The sequence below is a fragment of the Phyllobates terribilis genome, unplaced genomic scaffold (genome assembly GCF_046119375.1).
Source record: "Phyllobates terribilis strain yellow unplaced genomic scaffold, ASM4611937v1 Scaffold_9__5_contigs__length_417890890, whole genome shotgun sequence".
In the NCBI taxonomy this organism is placed as follows: Eukaryota; Metazoa; Chordata; class Amphibia; order Anura; family Dendrobatidae; genus Phyllobates; species Phyllobates terribilis.
Window position 1 is genome coordinate 111,597,619 of NW_027362769.1, and position 19,498 is coordinate 111,617,116.

General features: G+C 40.7%; 1 protein-coding gene across 3 annotated transcripts in view; it reads right to left on the reverse strand.

Moving 5' to 3' along the window:
* The window catches only part of RAPGEF4 (Rap guanine nucleotide exchange factor 4), a 370,796-nt gene that overhangs the window by 324,747 nt on the left and 26,551 nt on the right, over nucleotides 1-19,498 (reverse strand). For all 3 annotated transcript variants that reach the window (XM_073646933.1, XM_073646932.1, XM_073646934.1), the window contains exons 2-3: nucleotides 14,849-14,991; nucleotides 9,680-9,768 (exon numbers count right to left, since the gene is read on the reverse strand). In XM_073646933.1, the coding sequence (XP_073503034.1) occupies nucleotides 9,680-9,768; nucleotides 14,849-14,991 (232 nt within the window). The remainder of the gene's footprint in view (nucleotides 1-9,679; nucleotides 9,769-14,848; nucleotides 14,992-19,498) is intronic.

Here is a 19,498-nt window from a genome sequence, read left to right on the forward strand (position 1 = left end):
GTCATTGTGTGGGCTGCTGTATACTGTACCTGGCATCCAGTTGAACACGACACCTAGAAGTATTGCAAGAAGAGTCCTGTCCTTCATCTAAGCTACTTATTATTACATACAGCATCAAACTGACAGATCCTAATGATTTTCCAAAATGTCCTTTTTAGCTGGATGCCAGTTCTACAGGAACCAAAAGTCTGTCCAATTTCAGGTTTCCATATTGTGACAAAGTCACTGGTAAAGTACTGGAGGGGAGATATGTAGCACTGAGGTTGTTAGTTTCAGTAATATAAACCTAGGAAAATGCTCCAGCACGCTAAGTGCTGAGAGGGGTTGATCGGCCATGTTTAGTGCTAGGTTGATTGAACAGCCTTAGAGTGGGAGGAGTCCAGATGATGAATATCCAGCCTTCTGGAACATTCAGTGTTAGGGGGGCATGGCAGTGAAAGCTCTGGAGCTGTGTTTTCATGTTAAGGAAAGCTGAACCTTGTGTTGTTTGTTCCTGAAGCGGGCGGATTTCCGCAGCAACAAGCATGGCGGTGGAGTCGGTAAGCTGAACGTCCAACTCCGACTCCTCAATTTCCATGCCGACTCCTTCATACACGGCTCATGTTTAAGTGATAAATTTACTGTAGCACAGATTCTTCTCAGCTAAAAGTCTAGACCCTTAGATCAGGAATAGGACAGACATTTATAGGACATTTCATAACTTTCCCAAATTCTTATGAAAAAATATTCCCCACAAACTGCATTGAACTACTGTACCCAATTTATTATATATTTTAGGAGTCGGTCCATTTTATACCGACTCCACGACTCTGACTCCACAGCCCTGGCAACAAGAACTGTGCCATACGTTGTTTCGCTAACATTGCCATGGTTTATGCAGTACTCTTAATAAACCAGTGGAAGATTTAAAGAGACAGTGTTCAAGTGTCTACCTCTATGTGTAGCCGAGTGAGCTGATCTAACACAATATTCATAAGCCATATTTTTTTAAACTTTTCAATCAACTCAGTCTTAAAAGAAAACTTACATTTTTAGCATCATTCTTTTTATGGTTTCGTGCCATGTGGCATAAAAAATATGCAGCAATACCATACATGCATTTTATGACTACATATTTCTACTAATGTATTTTTTTTAAACTTTAATAAAAAGGGGATTTGTTAAAGCTTTATCAAACTTATTTGCACTTTCTACCATGACTTATACACAGTATATATACATATATATACATATACACACACACAATATATATGGACAACTAAGGCAGACATTGGGGTCTTTGATTCCATGATGGACTCCTGTATGCCATGGTGCCTTGGTCCATGGTCCGTCAAGCTCTTTAGGGACCACAGTGACTATTGACCACAATCAAAGGTTTCCTATATGATAAATGAGATGCCCAGCTGTCAATCACAGGTATTACTGTCCCAATGTCAACTTGATCAGGTTACGTTTTATATTGAATACACTATTGTTCTGTGGAATAAGGACACTCTTTTGGCCTCTGTTAGGCCAATAGCGACCTAGGAATACACTTTGTGTATAAGTCAGGAGTTTTCCCAATATTCTTGCTAAGAGGACGTCACAAAACCTGATATACAGTACATACTTGAGCGTGAAACCAATATAAAATGCTAAAATGAAGGACAGAGGAAAAAGGGAGCGAGTTAGTAGATTAAGTTACGTTCAGGGCTGTGGAGTCGGTAAGCCAAACCTCCGACTCCGACTCCTCAATTTCCATGACACCACCTCCAACTCCGACTCCCTCATACATGGCTCATAGTTAAGTGATAAATTTACTGTAGCACAGATTCATCTCAGCTAAACGTCTAGACCCTTAGATCAGGAATAGGAGAGACATTTATAGGACATTTCATAACTTTCCCAAATTCTTATGAAAAAAATATTCCCCACAAACTGCATTGAAATGAATTGATACCCAATTTATTATATATTTTAGGAGTTGGAGTCGGTCCATTTTATACCGCCTCCGATTCCGACTCCGACTCCACCAAAATGGACAGCGACTCAGACTCCACGACTCCGACTCCACAGCCCTGGTCACGTTTAAGAAAAGTTATTATAGTTTTACTTTCCACCACGTTTTTTGGTCTGACTGCGGATTTATATGGTTCATTGAAAGTCTTGAAGCAATACAATTTTAATAACTATCACCTTAAAGGGGTTGTCCAGTCTAAAATTATAAGTCTGCAGTCACTCTTATGAATCACCCCCAGGGCCCGCACTGTGTGCTGCGAATCCTGTGGTGTTGTGCTGCGGTGATATATGCGATGTGCATACTCAAGGGCAGAAGCCTAGTGGGCGAGGCCTTGCTCTATACAAGTGTATGGAGCAAGGGCCTGGTTGTCTAGTGGGTTCGGCCATTCAGTGGGCGCAGCCATAATTTTCTTTTATGTTTTTTATTGTGCATATTTAGCTTCTTATGTTACATGGTAACCAGTATAAAGATTGGGCAATTTCCTATTTTATCACACCTGATGAAGGGATCTGATCGGCCTAGGAATGCGTCGTTTAAATAAAACCTTTTCTACTTACCTCTGCGGATACCTCCTTCCTGGCAGATAACCTCCAGCCCGTATTTTCTACACAATTGCCAGTTCAACTTCCAAGTGGCCATCGTTTAGCAATTACCAGGTCCTGTCTCCACCTTCCTCAACCACTTTGCCTTTGATCCTTTTCCACCATTATCCCTATCATCATCGTAGGTGTCTTCAACCTCCCCATTGACACATGCAATTTTGCTGCCTTCAAACTCCTATCACTGACAGCTTCAGCCTCCCACATTGGTACTCTACAGCCACTCACAAAGAGGGACACACAGGAGACCTTATCTTCACTCACTTCTGCTCCCCATCTAACCTCTCAAACACAGCTTTCCTCCGATTTGACCACAATCTGCTTGCATTGTCTTCAATTTCACCCTTGAAGTTTGCACACTGACTGGTTGAGTGACGATTATCCTGGTTATATGGAGGAAAACTAACCTTTCATTGATTGGGGTTAAATAAAATGCAAGAGATGAGGAATCTCCATGCTTCACTCAAGAGTCCACAAAACAAGTTACACTGAATAAGTTTTCAAAACTTGGCAAAATCCAGGTACAATGCTTATCCGCAGGGCCGATGGATATGAGTAATATACTCTTTTTCTTTTTTTTCTCTCAGTCTTATTGAGGCCATAGGTTAACAATTAATAGATGGTGTCTGTTTAAAAGCTCAGGTCACGTGTGTCAGGCTAGTCACTACTTACGGACACACCGTGAGGTGGGTAAGTCAGGAAATCCGAGGACAAAAGCCAGAAAAGTACATCATAAATAGAAGGGTGAGACAAAAGGCGTAATCAGGTCACAGTCTGAGGTCAGAATTCCAAGAAGGAAACGCATCAAGACAAAAGGGCTAGGTAAACGGATGGTCAACGGCAAATCCAAGGTCGCTCAACAAAGATCAAAATACTAGAACTCAAAGCACAGAGCAAACACACATCAAACTAAGCAGAGCTACAACTGGCAGAGATAAGAGGCAGGCAGCCAGCTAAATAGCAGGGAATCATTCCGAAAAGGAGATATATATAGGAAATCCAGCACGCCCGACCCTGAGTAGACAACAGGACTGTCACTCACCACACTGAGCTCAGCAAGCCCAAGCCTCAAATTGGACAGCTGAACAGTCTATCACGATACTGACAGCTCAGCACGCCCCTGCCCCAGATTGGACAGTTGAGCTGCCTCTCATCACACTGAGAGGAGGAATCGTGACAACATGTCTATTTCAAAGTTCCATTTGTTCGTTCCATTATGGGAACAGACAACAAAAATTCATGCCCCTAATGGACCCGTTTGCTAACTGATGCAAAAGTAAGCAGAGAGGCTCCACTGATTATCCATCTTGTCTCCGTTTGGTGTCAGTTTTTTAAAATGGGGGAAAAAAGTTCTGTGTAACGCACTTTTTCTTAAGCTCTAAGGACAGACACAAAACAGAACCAAGACATAAATCAATGAACCTACTTCTGTTTGTATCAGTTGGCAAATGAGTCCATTTTGGGCATGAATTCCATTTGTCTGTTCCTGCAATGAAATCCCAAAACGGACCAGTGACTGGGGCCTTATTCTTTTCAACTATGGTTGGTTTTATATAATTTAACAGTGAAGACCTGTGAGGTGACAATTCTGGTAATACTTTTGCTATTTGTTGAAAACTGCTAATAGAAGAATAAGTCCTAAAAAAATCCAATATGGAACCAAAGCAATTGCAACCATGGACATGGAACTTTTAGAGATGAATGAACATTATATGAGAAGGAAAATTAAATAGGTTGTCCACTTTGGCCAATTATATTTTGTTAGAAGGGCAAACAAATGGAAATGGTGTTCGGCTTCTGAGAACTTCAGCAATGAGAAGCAAACTGTGGTGGAACCTGACAGCAAATGTTCCGAACCAATAGTCATCTGCTTATTACCTGGAAAAAAATATATATATTTTTCCAAATAAATCAATGGGTGGAATACTCTTTATAGCAAAAAAATGCAAAATTACTGTCGGCAGAAATTTTTTCAAATGGATACTCACTTATACTGACTGGGATACTAATATGAGAATTGGGTTTAGCCGTGGAGGTTTTGGATTTAATTTAATGTACATATACATCAAATGTATCTTCTAACTAACTCGTATCACTTTCCTTGTAAGATCGCTCTTTCTATAAAGCCAATTTACAGTTGTATATTGTAATTTACTCAGAAAAGCTACATGAGAGTAAAAGATCTATAAAGTATGAAGCAATCTCTAATTACCATAATGAGAAAACTGAACATAAACGGCAAAAGGAAAACAACGTTTACGTAAAGTTCATTTTATGCCATGTAATAACCGTGATCCGGAAAAAAAGACAAGAGAAATAAAGCAGCAAAGGAAACTGACCGCCACCTAGTGGAGCACAGGGGCCACTTCATCAGTCAAAATTACAAAACAGTTGGACTATGTTCTCATGTAGCATAATAATGCTTGTTTTTTCTGCTGAGTTTCTTTGTGAAAAAAATCTACTGCATTTAATTGTCCAAGCAAAATGGATGAGATTTCATGAAAACTGATATGTATTTAAAAATGCTATTGGACTTTCTGTTTTCTTAATGCATATTTTTTCACTTTAGGCATCTATGGGGAGGCTGGGAAAAATGAAGTTTTTAAATGCAGAATAAAGACTTTTCTGTACTTTAAAAAGAAAAACGCATGAAAAACTCTACTTTAAATCTGCACCTAAAACGCATTAAATAAACGAGAAACTACAGAAACAAAACACAGTGCGTATTTTGGTGCAGAAAATATGGAGCTAAAAAGCTGCAAAAAAAGATGCAGCATTTATGATACATGTGAACATGGCCTGACTGAAGAACAAACAAATTAGTAATTTGTAAACTTGCCCAATAAAGAGGCCTCTGCAATTATTATTTTATGGGTTCACCCATAAAGTTATTTCTATTATAAAAGTTTTGTCTTTTTTAAAAAAAAAAAAAAAAGAAAAAACCTTAAAGGATTTGTCCAGTACTGTGACATACAGTAGCTGACTTATCCTTAGAAGAGGACATCAATATCTGGCAGGGGTCTGACAACTGGCACCTCCGCGATCAACAGTTAGAATCTCAACTGGGCGTTGAATGTAAATATTGTACAGAACAGGAACAGCACAGCTCCGTACACTGTATTGTGTCAGTTCCTATTCAGGTGAAAGCTTTAGAATTTGATTTTCCTCCAGAATTCCTCTGTACTATGGCAGACATGCAGTAAACGGTAGGCATAAGTTTTTTTTGCTAATGGATTTTTATAGACTGACAGTAAATAACATCTCGCCTTAATATATAGAGGAATTATGGATACACAGTACCATTTAAAAGTTTGTACACACGTGTTAATGTAATGGTTTTTCTTGTTACTGGAAAGTGCACATTATAAATTCAGACTGAAGGCAGCAAAACCATGAAGGAACATGCAGGTTCTTCTCACAAAATTAGAATATTATCAAAAAGTTAATTTATTTCAGTTCTTCAATTCAAAAAGTGAAACTCATATATTATATAGAATCATTACAGAGTGATCTATTTCAAGTGTTTATTTCTGTTAATGTTGATGATTATGGCTTACAGATCATGAAAACACAAAAGTCATTATCTCAGTAAATTAGAATAATTAACAAAAAACACCTGCAAAGGCTTCCTAGGCTTTTAAAAATGTCCCTTAGTCTGTTTTAGCAGGCTCCACAATCATGGGGAAGACTGCTGACTTGACAGATGTCCAGAAGGCAGTCATTGACACACTCCACAAGGAGGGTAAGCCACAAAAGATCATTGCTAAAGAAGCTGGCTGTTCACAGAGTGCTGTATCCAAGCATATTAATGGAATGTTGAGAGGAAGGAAAAAGTGTGTTAGAAAAAGGTGCACAAGCAACCGGGATAACAGCAGCCTTGAAAGGATTGTGAAGAAAAGGCCATTCAAAAATTTGGGGGAGATTCACAAGGTGTGGACTGCTGCTGGAGTCATTGCTTCAAGAGCCACCACACACAGACGTATCCAGGACATGGGCTACAAGTGTCGCATTCCTGGTGTCAAGCCACTCATGACCAATAGACAACGCCAGAAGCGTCTTACCTGGGCCAAGGAGAAAAAGACCTGGACTGTTGCTAAGTGCTCCAAGGTGTTGTTTTCAGATGAAAGTAAATTTTGCATTTCATTTGGAAATCAAGGTCCCAGAGTCTGGAGGAAGAGCGGAGAGGCCACAATCCAAGCTGCTTGAGGTCTAGTGTGAAGTTTCCACAATCAGTGATGGTTTGGGGAGCCATGTCATCTGCTGGTGGAGGTCCACTGTGTTTTATCAAGACCAAAGTCAGCGCAGCCGTCTACCAGGAAATTTTAGAGCACTTCATGCTTCCCTCTGCCGACAAGCTTTTTGGAGATGGAAATTTCATTCTCCAGCAGGACTTGGCATCTGTCCACACTGCCAAAAGTACCAATACCTGGTTTACAAACAACAGTATCACTGTGCTTGATTGGCAGCAAACTCGCCTGACCTTAACTCCATAGAGAATCTATAGGTTATTGTCAAGAGGAAGATGAGAGACACCAGACCCAGCAATGCAGACGAGCTGAAGGCTGCTATCAAAGCAACCTGGGCTTCCATAACACCTCAGCAGTGCCACAGGCTGATCGCCTCCATGCCACATTGCCGCATTGATGCAGTAATTGATGCAAAAGGAGCCCCGACCAAGTATTGAGGGCATTTACTGAACATACATTTCAGATTTTAAAAAACATTTTTCAAGCTGTTGTTATAAAGTATTCTAATTTACTGAGATAATGACTTTTGTGTTTTCATTGGCTGTAAGCTATAACCATCAACATTAACAGAAATAAACACTTGAAATAGATCACTCTGTTTGTAATGACTCTATATAATATAGGAGTTTCAGTTTCTGTATTGAAGAACTGAAATAAATAAATTTTTTGGTGATATTCTAATTTTGTGAGAAGCACCTGTATATGAAAACAAGGAGTAAAGAAACATGTGTGATACAAACCAGAATATGTTTTACACCTTAGATTCCTGAATGTACTCCACTTTTAGGCCACGGCCCCACTATCAGTATTTGGTCAGTATTCGGTCAGTATTTTTTCTCAGGAGAGGGTGATAAATGCAGAATTGGTGACTTGTTTCTATTATACCTTTTGGCTATGTGCCCACGTTGCATTTATGAAGCAGAAAATTTCTGCTGCATAAATGCAAGTCCTCTCCCGGAAAAACGCATGCGGAATTCCGCACGCGTTTATCGCGCATTTTTCGCGCGTTTATCACGCGTTTTCCACATGCGGAATTGCCTTGCGTTTTTTATGCATTGGACAAAGGCAATTCCGCTTGCGGAAACGCAAAATTAAATGACATGCTGCGGATTTTTGAACGCGGCATAAACGCTGCGGAGAACTTGCGGAATCCCATTGGGGACCATGGGGTGCGGATATACATGCGTTTTTCAAGCGTTTACGCTGCGGAAATTCCGCAGCATATACGCTTGAAAAATGCTACGTGGGCACACAGCCTTTCTCTGATTGTTCCTCACCTGGTTTTGGCTCCCACTCCTGAAAAAAAATACTGACCGAATACTGACCAAATACTGATAGTGGGGCCGTGGCCTTAGTCTGAAGACAGCTTTACAGCCCCTTGTCATTCTCACAAGCTTCATCAGGTCGTCACCTAGAATTGGTGCCGATGAACAGCTACAACTCATCAAGAGTTTATTTGTGGAATCATCGGCCTCCAGAAAGTGTTTGCGACCATCAGTTGTGTTTTGCAGAGGCAGTGTTGGTACACAGCTCCATACAGTACTGAGCCCTATTTCATAGCTGTCCTGAGCTAGAATATGGTAAGAACCACTCAACTAAGAAAAACGACAGTCCATCATTACTGTAAGAAATAAATGCCAGTCAATCCGGAAAATTGTTAGAGCTTCGAAGGTATCCTCAAGTGCAGACATGAAAACCATCATTTGCTATGATGAAACTGGCAGTCATGAGGACTTCCCCAGGAAAGGAAGTTCAAAAATTATCTCTGCTGCAGAGGATAAGTGCATCAGAGTTACCAGCCTCAGAAACTGCAAATTGATATCAACTCAAATAACGGACCTTATAAATGATGCAGAGACATCAAGTAGCAGGCACATCTCAACAATAACTGTCCAGAAGAAGTTGCGACCAGTAGGTGTTAATGGTCAAATTGGTGAAAAAATGCTACTACTGAGGACAGCAAACACGAAGAAACCTAATTGGGCCAAGCAACACAAAGACTTGACATTAGATCAGTGGAAATCTGGACTGGGGTCTAATGAGTCAACTTTTCAAACTATTGGTATGAACCACCAAGATTTTGTGAGATGTAGAAAGGATGAGCGGATGGTTTTCATATGTGTGGTTCATGGAGGGAGAGGTGGGATGGTGCTTTGCTAGTGACACTGTTGGTGATTTATACCAAATTACTGAGCATGCCACAGCATTCGGCAGCGACATGACACCTCATCTAGTTTGCGCTTAATGGGACCATCAGCACAGGTGAGTATAATGCCCTTTATTATTTTATATCCACTCAACCCCTTAATTTATTATACGTTGAATCTGGAGAACACTTTCAATTTGGACAAAATCGAATCTGCCGGCCAAATTGAGCGAATCTGCCCAAAACAAATATTGGGAGATTAGCTGATGTCTAATTACAGGCTAGGTTCTCCTTCCTGTGTGAAGAGCCAAATGCTTGTTACTACAGACTTCTCCATAGCCTGCACAGCTCTCCTGTTCTCAGAATGGCTGCTGATGGAGGAGCATGTGACCAGACCCCCCATCTGCCTCCTCCAATAGAAAAACAGTTCTCCTGTGTGCAGTGCTTTTCTATTGGAGGAGGCAGATGGGCGGGTCTGGTCACATGTTCCTCCATCAGCAGACATTCTGAGAGCAGGAGAACTGTGCAGTCTGTGAAGAAGGAAGAGAACCTGTAATACTTATATGTTAGTAAGTGACACAAAATAATGTCCTCAACACATTAATTGAAATAAAGAAGACAATCCAGAACACATGTAACTTGTACTAACAACTTGTGGTTACAATCCTTTAATCTCTCAACACTTTACCTGATGGCTGTTTGTCTCAGTCACTTTGACATCTAAGGATCCGGTGAGCACCGCATACCAGCTTGTACCAATGTCACCCTGGCGATATACTGTAACCAAAGAAAAAATGCTATTTTACAACCTTACAGCATGTATCTTTGTCATAGCAGTTAAAGGGATTGGCCACCTTTGGGGACATTTCTTTTTACATAAAAGCATGTATTTGGGGCTAAAAATCATTTTTGTAATTGGGTTTAATTACAGCTTTTGCACCCTTTGGCTTCTACAGGCTCTTTGTTTCCCTGCACATTCATCTTTGATGTGGTCTGTGGTTATAAATTAGCTGGAAAGAGCTCAGAAAAAAACAGCTCTGATCAGAATGAGCTCACTGAAAGATTCTCAGTTAACTCCTTTTGCAGAGAGCAATATACATTGCAACAGGATATAGAAGGCAAACGGTGCAAAACTTGAAATGAAACCCAATTGGAAAAAATATTAAGTGCAAACTGCAAGCATTTATTTAAAATAAAACGAGAAGATGTCCTCAAAGGTGGACAACCTCTTTAATGATACATGGAAAACTTTGCAAACGTGAAGCTTTTTTGGATCATTGTCAGCAGATGTGTAGAAATTTTGAGGGTAAATTCACACTAAGTTTTTAAGTGGATTTTTTTTAATGTGTTTTTTTTCTTTGTTACATGGTTTTTCTGATTGGGAATATTTTTTTGCTTCAACTGATTCAGTGATCAAATTTGAAGAGTTCTTATTCAAAGGGTATTTGAAGTGTTTTTTTTCATATGAAGTTTGGAGCACAATTCAACATGGATGAATTCTTGTAAACATACCCTTGACCAGTTCATGACCAGGTCATTTTCCCCCATTCCTGACCAGGCTAATTTTTGTTTTTTTACTGTACATTTAACTGCTCTAAAAATTTCCATGTATTTTAATATTCTAAAATATGAAAACATTTTTGTCTCTTTACATGGTACTTATTTTTTGTTCATCATTTTTACATTCCTTTTCTTTTCTTGCTGAAAATGCGGGAAAATATAATGAAAATAACTAAATTGTGTCTATTTTTCACATTTTTTATAATTTTTCGATGTCCACAACAGATTGCTAAAAACATTTCAAATTGTGTTCCCATTTCCATATAAATTATTATTACATATTGAACAGTTGTACAAATTTTTTTTTCAATGGGGGTGGGGCTAGAAACAACAGTTCGGGCTGTGTGTGATTTTTTTTTTTTCAATTGTTATGCTTATTTATTTTTTCATTTATTTTGCACACTGTTCCCCCCATAAGATCTTATAAGATCTTTAGGGGGCATTTTACCATATTAATACTTTGTTTTATTGCTGATTTTCCCTGTAACTAGGGATGGTAAAGTAGCCCCAGTTCCAGGAGAAAAATCTGTCTCTTTTCTGTACAGCAGAACTGATTGTTTTCTCAGACTCAGAAGCTCATGTTGATCCGGAGAAGGAAGTGCTTCCACATCTGTAAACACAGTGCTTGTTCAGCACTGTATATACAGCAATCGAGAAAGTAGACATGATCATTAATTATTTTTTGCCTTCTCTGCAGTAAATCTAGCTGTGTCTGACTGCTGGATCCCTCAATGTTAGTGCAGCTGCTCCACAATGCAGCGACGTTTTAGAATGTCAAAGCAGAACAGAATGGGGACTGCCAAGATGTTTATAGTCTATAGTTGATACTAAAGTAATTAAAGGGGTTGTCCACTTTAGGGGACATTTTTTTTCTCAAATGCATGCATAATTTTTTAAATTGGTTTTCATTAAAAATTTTGAGCCATTTGCAGTCCGTATCCTCTGTGTTATGATGTGTATCACTGGCTGCAGAATGTGTTAACTGAGAATCAGTCATCACACTATGAGTGTCTGACAGGGCGTTTGTAACTCTTTTATCTGTCTTTCTCTGAGCTCCTCTAAGCTGATTTATGACCACATCAAAGTTGAATGTGCAAATAATCAAAGAGCCTATAAAAGCAAATTGATGCAACATTTTCAATGAAACCCCAATGGCTTATGTTGGAAGAAAGAAGGATATTCCAAGATCTAGTGTTTCAAATGTACTTTGTTCGTGGGACAATCCCTTTAAAGGCCAGCTTTCTGCCACTTGAAATCAGTCACAGAGAGCATGAGCAGAAGGTGGATCTTTATGCCCGTTATGGCCTGCAACTTGAAGGAGAAGTAAGGGTACATCTACCTATGCAGTGTGCTGCCTCGGACTATCTCTGAAAAGGGAGATTATCTCTGTAACTATCCCTTGAGGGGGAGGCAGTACCGATATTGAGTGGAGGATACCACTGGTTTCTGAGAGGAGCCACCACTGTAAGCGAACTAAAGACTGGGAAATGTTTAGGGTCTTTCTGTGGATACTCAGAGAAAAATAGATGCAGCTTTTAGGGGCCAAGCAAAATTGTGACACCTGATGGAGCGTGAGGTGCATCACCAAGAGTGTGTCGTGAAGTTCCAACAGGCATCCAGTTACCATGTCCACCCAGGATATCCAAGGCTGAAGAGCCGTTCTGTGGTTGAAGTGAGGTGCGACTGTCGGAAGAGAGGACCGAGGGGTGAGAGATAGAGAGTTGCTGTGAGAGAGTTAAAGGGGTTGTCAACTACTAGGACAACCCCTTCTTGATCTAAATGTTTGGCCCCGATAAAATAAAAAACCCTATACTCACCTCCCATGCCGGCGCCGTTCCAGCGGTCTTGACACTCGTTGTCCTGGAGCTCTCATACGGTTGTTGTGACACATGACCCCGGCGCCCAATCAGCCCTTTACATCAACTTTAAAGAAGTTGTCCACTACTTGGACAACTCCTTGTCATACCCCACACATGGCCATGATAAAATAAAAAGCTTATACTCACCTCCAGTGTCAGCTCCGTTCCTGCACTGTCGGCACTCGCTCTCGCCGGGGCTCCCGTGCTGCTGTTGTGACACGTGACTCCGGCGCCCAATCAGCGTTGGCGTCACTGTCTCCACCGCCTTTCAAACTGAACATGAAGAGGAAGTCAGAGATCAGCTGCAGCCCAGATTTCCTCTTTATGTTCAATTCAACAGGAGGCGGGGACAGTGACACCAGAGCTGATTGGACGCCGAGGTCACGTGTCACAACAACCGCACGGCAGCCCCGGGACCGCAAGTGCCGACACTGCTGGAACGGCGCCAGCACGGGAGATGAGTATAAGCTTTTTTATTTTATTGGGGCCAAACATTTAGATCAAGAAGGGGTTGTCCTAGTAGTGGACAACCCCTTTAAGTTACATTGTGAAGAACACAAACAAAGGCGAGAGCCTTCCGGAGGTGGACGGAGAAAGTAAGGAGTTTTGACAGAGAAAGTAAGTGAAGCCCTTATTGCCAAATTGTCTTCCCAAAAGGACTATATAGAAGTTCAAAAAGTGTGCCTCATACAAGTAAAGTAAGCACCAAGCTGTCTTGTGTCTGCTTTCTCTCCAATAGAGGAATCACCAATCTGGACCGACTTGAAGTTGTAAAAAGGGTTACTAGCTATAACAATAGCCAAATATCGACATAGAAAGTCAATCGCTAAGTTTTTGCCACCTAATTGAAGAGCAGCCTAATGTAGAGGCAGAGACCTTAATTGCAGCGCTGTGTCACTTACTGGGTTGCTTGCTGCAGTTTTGATAAAATTAGCTTTATCAGCAGGAGATTATCACTAGAGGACTAGTAAACCTTCTGGCATGTAGTCCCCCATATTCATGAGCTCTGTATAATCCCACTCCCACCACTGATTGGCAGCTTTCCTCCTATGCACAGTATACATAGAAAGCTGCTAATCAGTGGTGTGGGCGGGGTTAGACACAGCTCAGCATTCAGAGAACTGCTTCATCTGCAGCAGGGAAAACAGTGATTTTATCAAAACTACAGCAAGCAGCCCAATAAGTGACACATTGCTGGAATCAGGGCCTCTGTCTCTACATTATGCTGCTCTCATATGGGGTAGCAAAAACCTGGTGACAGATACCCTTTAAAAAAAATAATCTATATAAATATAATTATGCATCAGTTATTATTACCTCAAGAGAACACAGAAGTATTCAAATGCCTGGAGATCACTTTGTGAAAATATCAATTTATTGTATACATAAGTAACAAACCAAGGCAGTACAAAGTATTAAAAACAATTAAAAAGGCTATAAGCCTAGACCATATATCATATAGGTGATAGAATGTAATAAAACTAGCACCTACCCCCATAGGCCAATATACATAACATGCAAGGTATCCAAAGGTCACAAGGGTCCCCAAGAGGGTAGGTGCTAGTTTTATTACATTCTATCACCTATATGATATATGGTCTAGGCTTATAGCCTTTTTAATTGTTTTTAATACTTTGTACTGCCTTGGTTTGTTACTTATGTATACAATAAATTTATATTTTTACAAGGTGATCTCCAGGCAATTCTTTGTCAGTGTGTGCCAGGATGAGCCCCTAAATTATTTTGTGGTGCCCTCACACTTTCTCTATTGCAAGTTATTATTACCTAAAGCTCCATAAAGGGGTTGTCCAGACAATGTTTTTTTCTTTAAACTGCAAATAAGTTTGTAAAATAACAAAAAAGTCCTACTCACTTCACAGATCCCCCGCCACTCTGGTTCTGATGCTTCCCAGTCACTCCAGTCCCTGTAATTTCTACTCCAGTAATGACTTCCCGAAACAGACATTTGACAGCCAATCATTTGAAGTATAGTTGATTTGTGACCACTGAGGCTAGTAATCAGCTGCAATGATCACCAGAGCTTATTCATATACGTTATTACATATTTTGTTATTCTATTGTTCTTCTTGCTTTATGAATTGGACAATCCCTATAAACTTGGAAATTCTTGGAGAACCCCTATAAAATGGACAACTCCTGTCATGGAAACGAAACAGCCGTTGCCTCCCACCATTCAGCAGGGTTGAAAAATTGCAGTGGCTTTCAGTCAATCCCCTCGCTAGCTGTTTATACACGTAGGGATGAACATTAACGGCAATTTTTGAAATCCCGTAGAAGGTGGTAACATGTGAACTTTTCTTAGACTTTTCCTAACGCAAATATGTCTGCTTGAAGACATGACTTCAAAAGACATTAAGCTGATTTGGAGTTTACAATGGACATATGACTTGACCTCATATTACACCGTCTGTACTTACATGTAACCCCCTTCTCCAGGCTCTCATAGTATCCACAAAAACAGATCTGCTGCAGCAAATTTGGATGAAATCTCTCGAAAGCTTTTACTTCTTTCAGACGGGCAAATATTATGTCTACATCTTCTCCCGAACGTTCCAATGGCCTAAAAAGCAATTGAACAATAAAAAATTTCAAAATCATAAAAACAACAGGACACTATTATTTATTTATTTATTTTACTCACTTATATAGTGCCATTAATTCCACAGCACTTTTCAGACATCATTGGCACTATCCCAATTGGGGCTCACAATCTACATTCCCTATCAGTATGTCTTTGGAGTGTGAGAGGAAACCTGAGAACCCGGAGCAAACACGGGGAGAACATACAAACTCCTTGCAGATATTGTTCTTGGTGGGATTTGAACCCAGGACCCCAGTGCTGCAAGACTACAGTGCTAACCACTGAGAAATATTCGAAGAATGGGAAGTTTTACACTTGAGACTCATAGCTTGGGTGCGTGTGAAGCCGAGACTAGGGCATCGAGGTGAAGTGGCAATTAGTAAGACACGATTTGACAGCTGTCACACCACGGAACAAATAGTGTAGAGAACGAGATGTACATGGACCCGAGCTGCCATCAGATAGGACTAACCCTTCATTTCCAATACACTGACCATGCAAATTTGCTATATACAGTTATATGAAAAAGTTTGGGCACCCCTATTAATCTTAAGCTTAATGTTTTATAAAAATTGGTGTTTTTGCAACAGCTATTTCAGTTTGATATATGTAATAACTGTTGGACACAGTAATGTTTCCGCCTTGAAATGAGGTTTATTGTACTAACAGAAAATGTGCAATCTGCATTCAAACAAAATTTGACAGGTGCATAAGTATGGGCACCTCACCAGAAAAGTGACATTAATATTTAGTAGATCCTCCTTTTGCAAAAATAACAGCCTCTAGACGCTTCCTGTAGCTTTTAATGAGTTCCTGGATCCTGGATGAAGGTATTTTTGACCATTCCTCTTTACAAAACAATTCCAGTTCAGTTAAGTTTGATGGTCGCCGAGCATGGACAGCCCTCTTCAAATGATCCCACAGGTGTTCAATGATATTCAGGTCTGGGGACTGGGATGGCCATTCCAGAACATTGTAATTGTTCCTCTGCATGAATGCCTGAGTAGATTTGGAGCGGTGTTTTGGATCATTGTCTTGCTGAAAGATCCATCCCCTGCGTAACTTCAACTTTATCACTGATTCTTGAACATTATTGTCAAGAATCTGCTGATACTGAGTGGAATTCATGCGTCCCTCAACTTTAACAAGATTCCCAGTGCCGGCATTGGCCACACAGCCCCAAAGCATGATGGAACCTCCACCAAATTTTACTGTGGGTAGCAAGTGTTTTTCTTGGAATGCTGTGTTTTTTTGCCGCCATGCATAACGCCTTTTTGTATGACCAAACAACTCAATCTTGGTTTCATCAGTCCACAGGACCTTCTTCCAAAAAGAAATTGGCTTCTCCAAATGTTCTTTTGCATACCTCAGCCGACTCTGTTTGTGGCGTGCTTGCAGAAACGGCTTCTTTCGCATCACTCTCCCATACAGCTTCTCCTTGTGCAAAGTGCGTTGTATAGTTGACCGATGCACAGTGACACCATCTGCAGCAAGTTGATGCTGCAGCTCTCTGGAGGTGGTCTGAGGATTGTCCTTGACTGATCTCATCATTCTTCTTCTCTGCCTTTCTGATGTTTTTCTTGGCCTGCAACTTCTGGCCTTAACAAGAACTGTCCCTGTGTTCTTCCATTTCCTTACTATGTTCCTCACACTGGAAACTGACAGGTTAAATCTCTGAGACAGCTTTTTGTATCCTTCCCCTGTACAACTATGTTGTATAATCTTTGTTTTCAGATCATTTGACAGTTGTTTTGAGGAGCCCATGATGCCACTCTTCAGAGGAGATTCAAACAGGAGAACAACTTGCAAGTGGCCACTTTAAGTAGCTTTTCTCATGATTGCATACACCTGGCTATGAAGTTCAAAGCTCAATGAGGTTACAAAACAAAAAAAAGTGCTTTAGTACGTCAGTAAAAAGTAGGTAGGATTATTTAAAACAAGAAAATGATAAGGGTGCCCATACTTATGCACATGTCAAATTTTGTTTGAATGCAGATTGCACATTTTCTGTTAGTACAATAAACCTCATTTCAAGGCAGAAACATTACTGTGTCCAACAGTTGTTACATATAACAAACTGAAATAGCTGTTGCAAAAACACCAATTTTTATAAAACATTAAGCTTAAGATTAATAGGGGTGCCCAAACTTTTTCATATAACTGTATATAATGAATATCTTAAGTGGTAGTTTTAACCTTACATCTATATAAAGCATTTTCATCAATGCTGATCTTTAGGATACGCCATCACGATCAGATTAGGGGGCTGACTTTCTGGGACCCCCACCAATCAGGAGGTCTTGGGGGCATTAAAATTGCTGAAATAGATGGAAAAAGTGCTCAAATGGAATGGGAAAAGCATGGGGAAGATGCCTGGATGCATCTCTGACTCGCAGGAATAAGGAATCGTGTGCATGAGATTTCTGAAATTTTTCCCCGTTTGTAAGGATTGGGACTCCTAGACAGGTGAAGCCTATGCACTAAGTGCAAGGCCTGTCAAAAATTGAAAGGAGTGTGTCACGACTCTGTTGTCGGGTAGCCTGGAGCCAGGGGCTCCTTCCCTGTCCTTAGCGCTAGGGGCGCCCTAGATATCCCTGCTCACCAGATTACTTCTAACGGTGAAGACGCTGGGAAGCTCCTGAATCTGACATTAGTTTGTTCCCTCCCACCAGCCAGAGAAGAGAGGAGTAGTGGTGTATGGCAGTACACCAACCAGACTGATAACGTAATACATACAGGCATAAAGGAAAATACCAATCATACACAAGCAACAGAGGGGAACACCGGGAAGAGAAGGAAGGGAAAAATCAAAGTCAGAGAAGGAGAGGATTTGCACACAACCAAAACCAAGCCACATGTTTTGCCTTGGATTATGATGTTGTCCGATTTATCTCCCCCATCTTAGACCTGTGTACATACTTGTATTGGTGATGAATTTTTATTCTTTTATTAATAAAGAGTGAGTTTTTAGTTAACATTTTCGCCTGGTGGTTCCTGTTTACTCCATTTTTTGTGCTTTTTGCTGGTTCAAACTCCTGAACCATGCAGCATGAAGCTAACTCTGGCAATGCCTGCTTGCCAGAGGCGAACATGTATAGGATAAGGGAGTGGCCAACACTGAACAGCTGAGAGCATCAAGGCAGATAAGCTTGCCGGAACTCTCAACTGAACAGATTAACCCCTGCACTTTTAGAAGAAACTTGTACTGTTTAATATAAAGGTAAAGTGCTTATAATTACTGCAGGAGTAGAAGAAATCAAAAAGTGTGGTCTTCTGGCTCCTCTCTGTCGCAGTAAACCCGTGACAGTACCCCCCTTCTACATGGGACCTCTGGAATATGGCCGGGTTTATCAGGGTGTGCCGCATAAAAAGACTAGATCAACCTGACCGCATGGACATCAGATGTACCAATATCCTCTCTTCAAGCCCGTAACCCTTCTAGTGTACCAGATACTGAAGCGACCGACGAACCAAGCGAGAATCAACGATTTTAGCTATCTGAAATTCCAAATTTCCATCAACAATGACCAGAGATGGCAGTAGTGATGATGGTACAGAGGATGCAACGTATTTTTTGTGTAGAGACAGTTGAAACACATTATGAATCCTAAAGGTGGGCGGCAAAGCAAGGAGGAATGCTACAGGATTGACAACGGCCACAATCTTATAAGGACCGATCTCTATTAACCGGTTCCCGACCGCCCACTGTAGATAAACGTCGGCGCTTGCCGGGCTCTGTGCAGCGCCGACGTTTAAAAACGGTGGGTGGTCTCGCAGCGCTCAGGACCCCCAGGGTCCTGCAAGCGCTGCGATTCCGGTGCAGAGCGTTAGCTCTGACAGGGGACATCATCGGGACCTGATTAGATCAGGTCCCAGTGATGTTAACCCTTAGCTGTCTTCTATATGCTGTGATCTATTGTGATCGCGGCATATAGGAGACAGCAGGAGGAGAGGGGGTCGTCAACTTACCTCTCCGAAGACCTCCGAGTCCTTCCAGGACCTGGGGTTGCTATGGCAGCTGGAGGTCACATGACCGCCTCCAGCTCTGCCATATATGGTGTCCTGTCTGGCTCAGCTGCAGCTGTAGCCAGACAGGAGACTCTGACTGAAACAGTCAGGGAAGATCTCATGTAATGTAATATATGTCTATTACATTACATGAGATCAGAGATCAGAAAAATAAAAATTAATGTCCCATACAGGGACTAAGAAAAAATGTGAAAAAAAGTAAAAAAAAAGTTTTTAAACTATTAATAAAAAAATCACAAAATAAATAAAAATAAATAAATAAAATATTAAACCAATAAATCCGTATATTTTTACAAAACCAAAAAAAGTACACATATTTGGTATCGCCGCGTCCGAAACAACCCGAGCTATAAAACTGTCACACTAATTAACTCCTTCTGTGCACACCGTAATAAAAATAAATAAAAAACGGAGCAAAAAAATATGCTTTTTCATCATATTGCCAAACAAAAAGTGG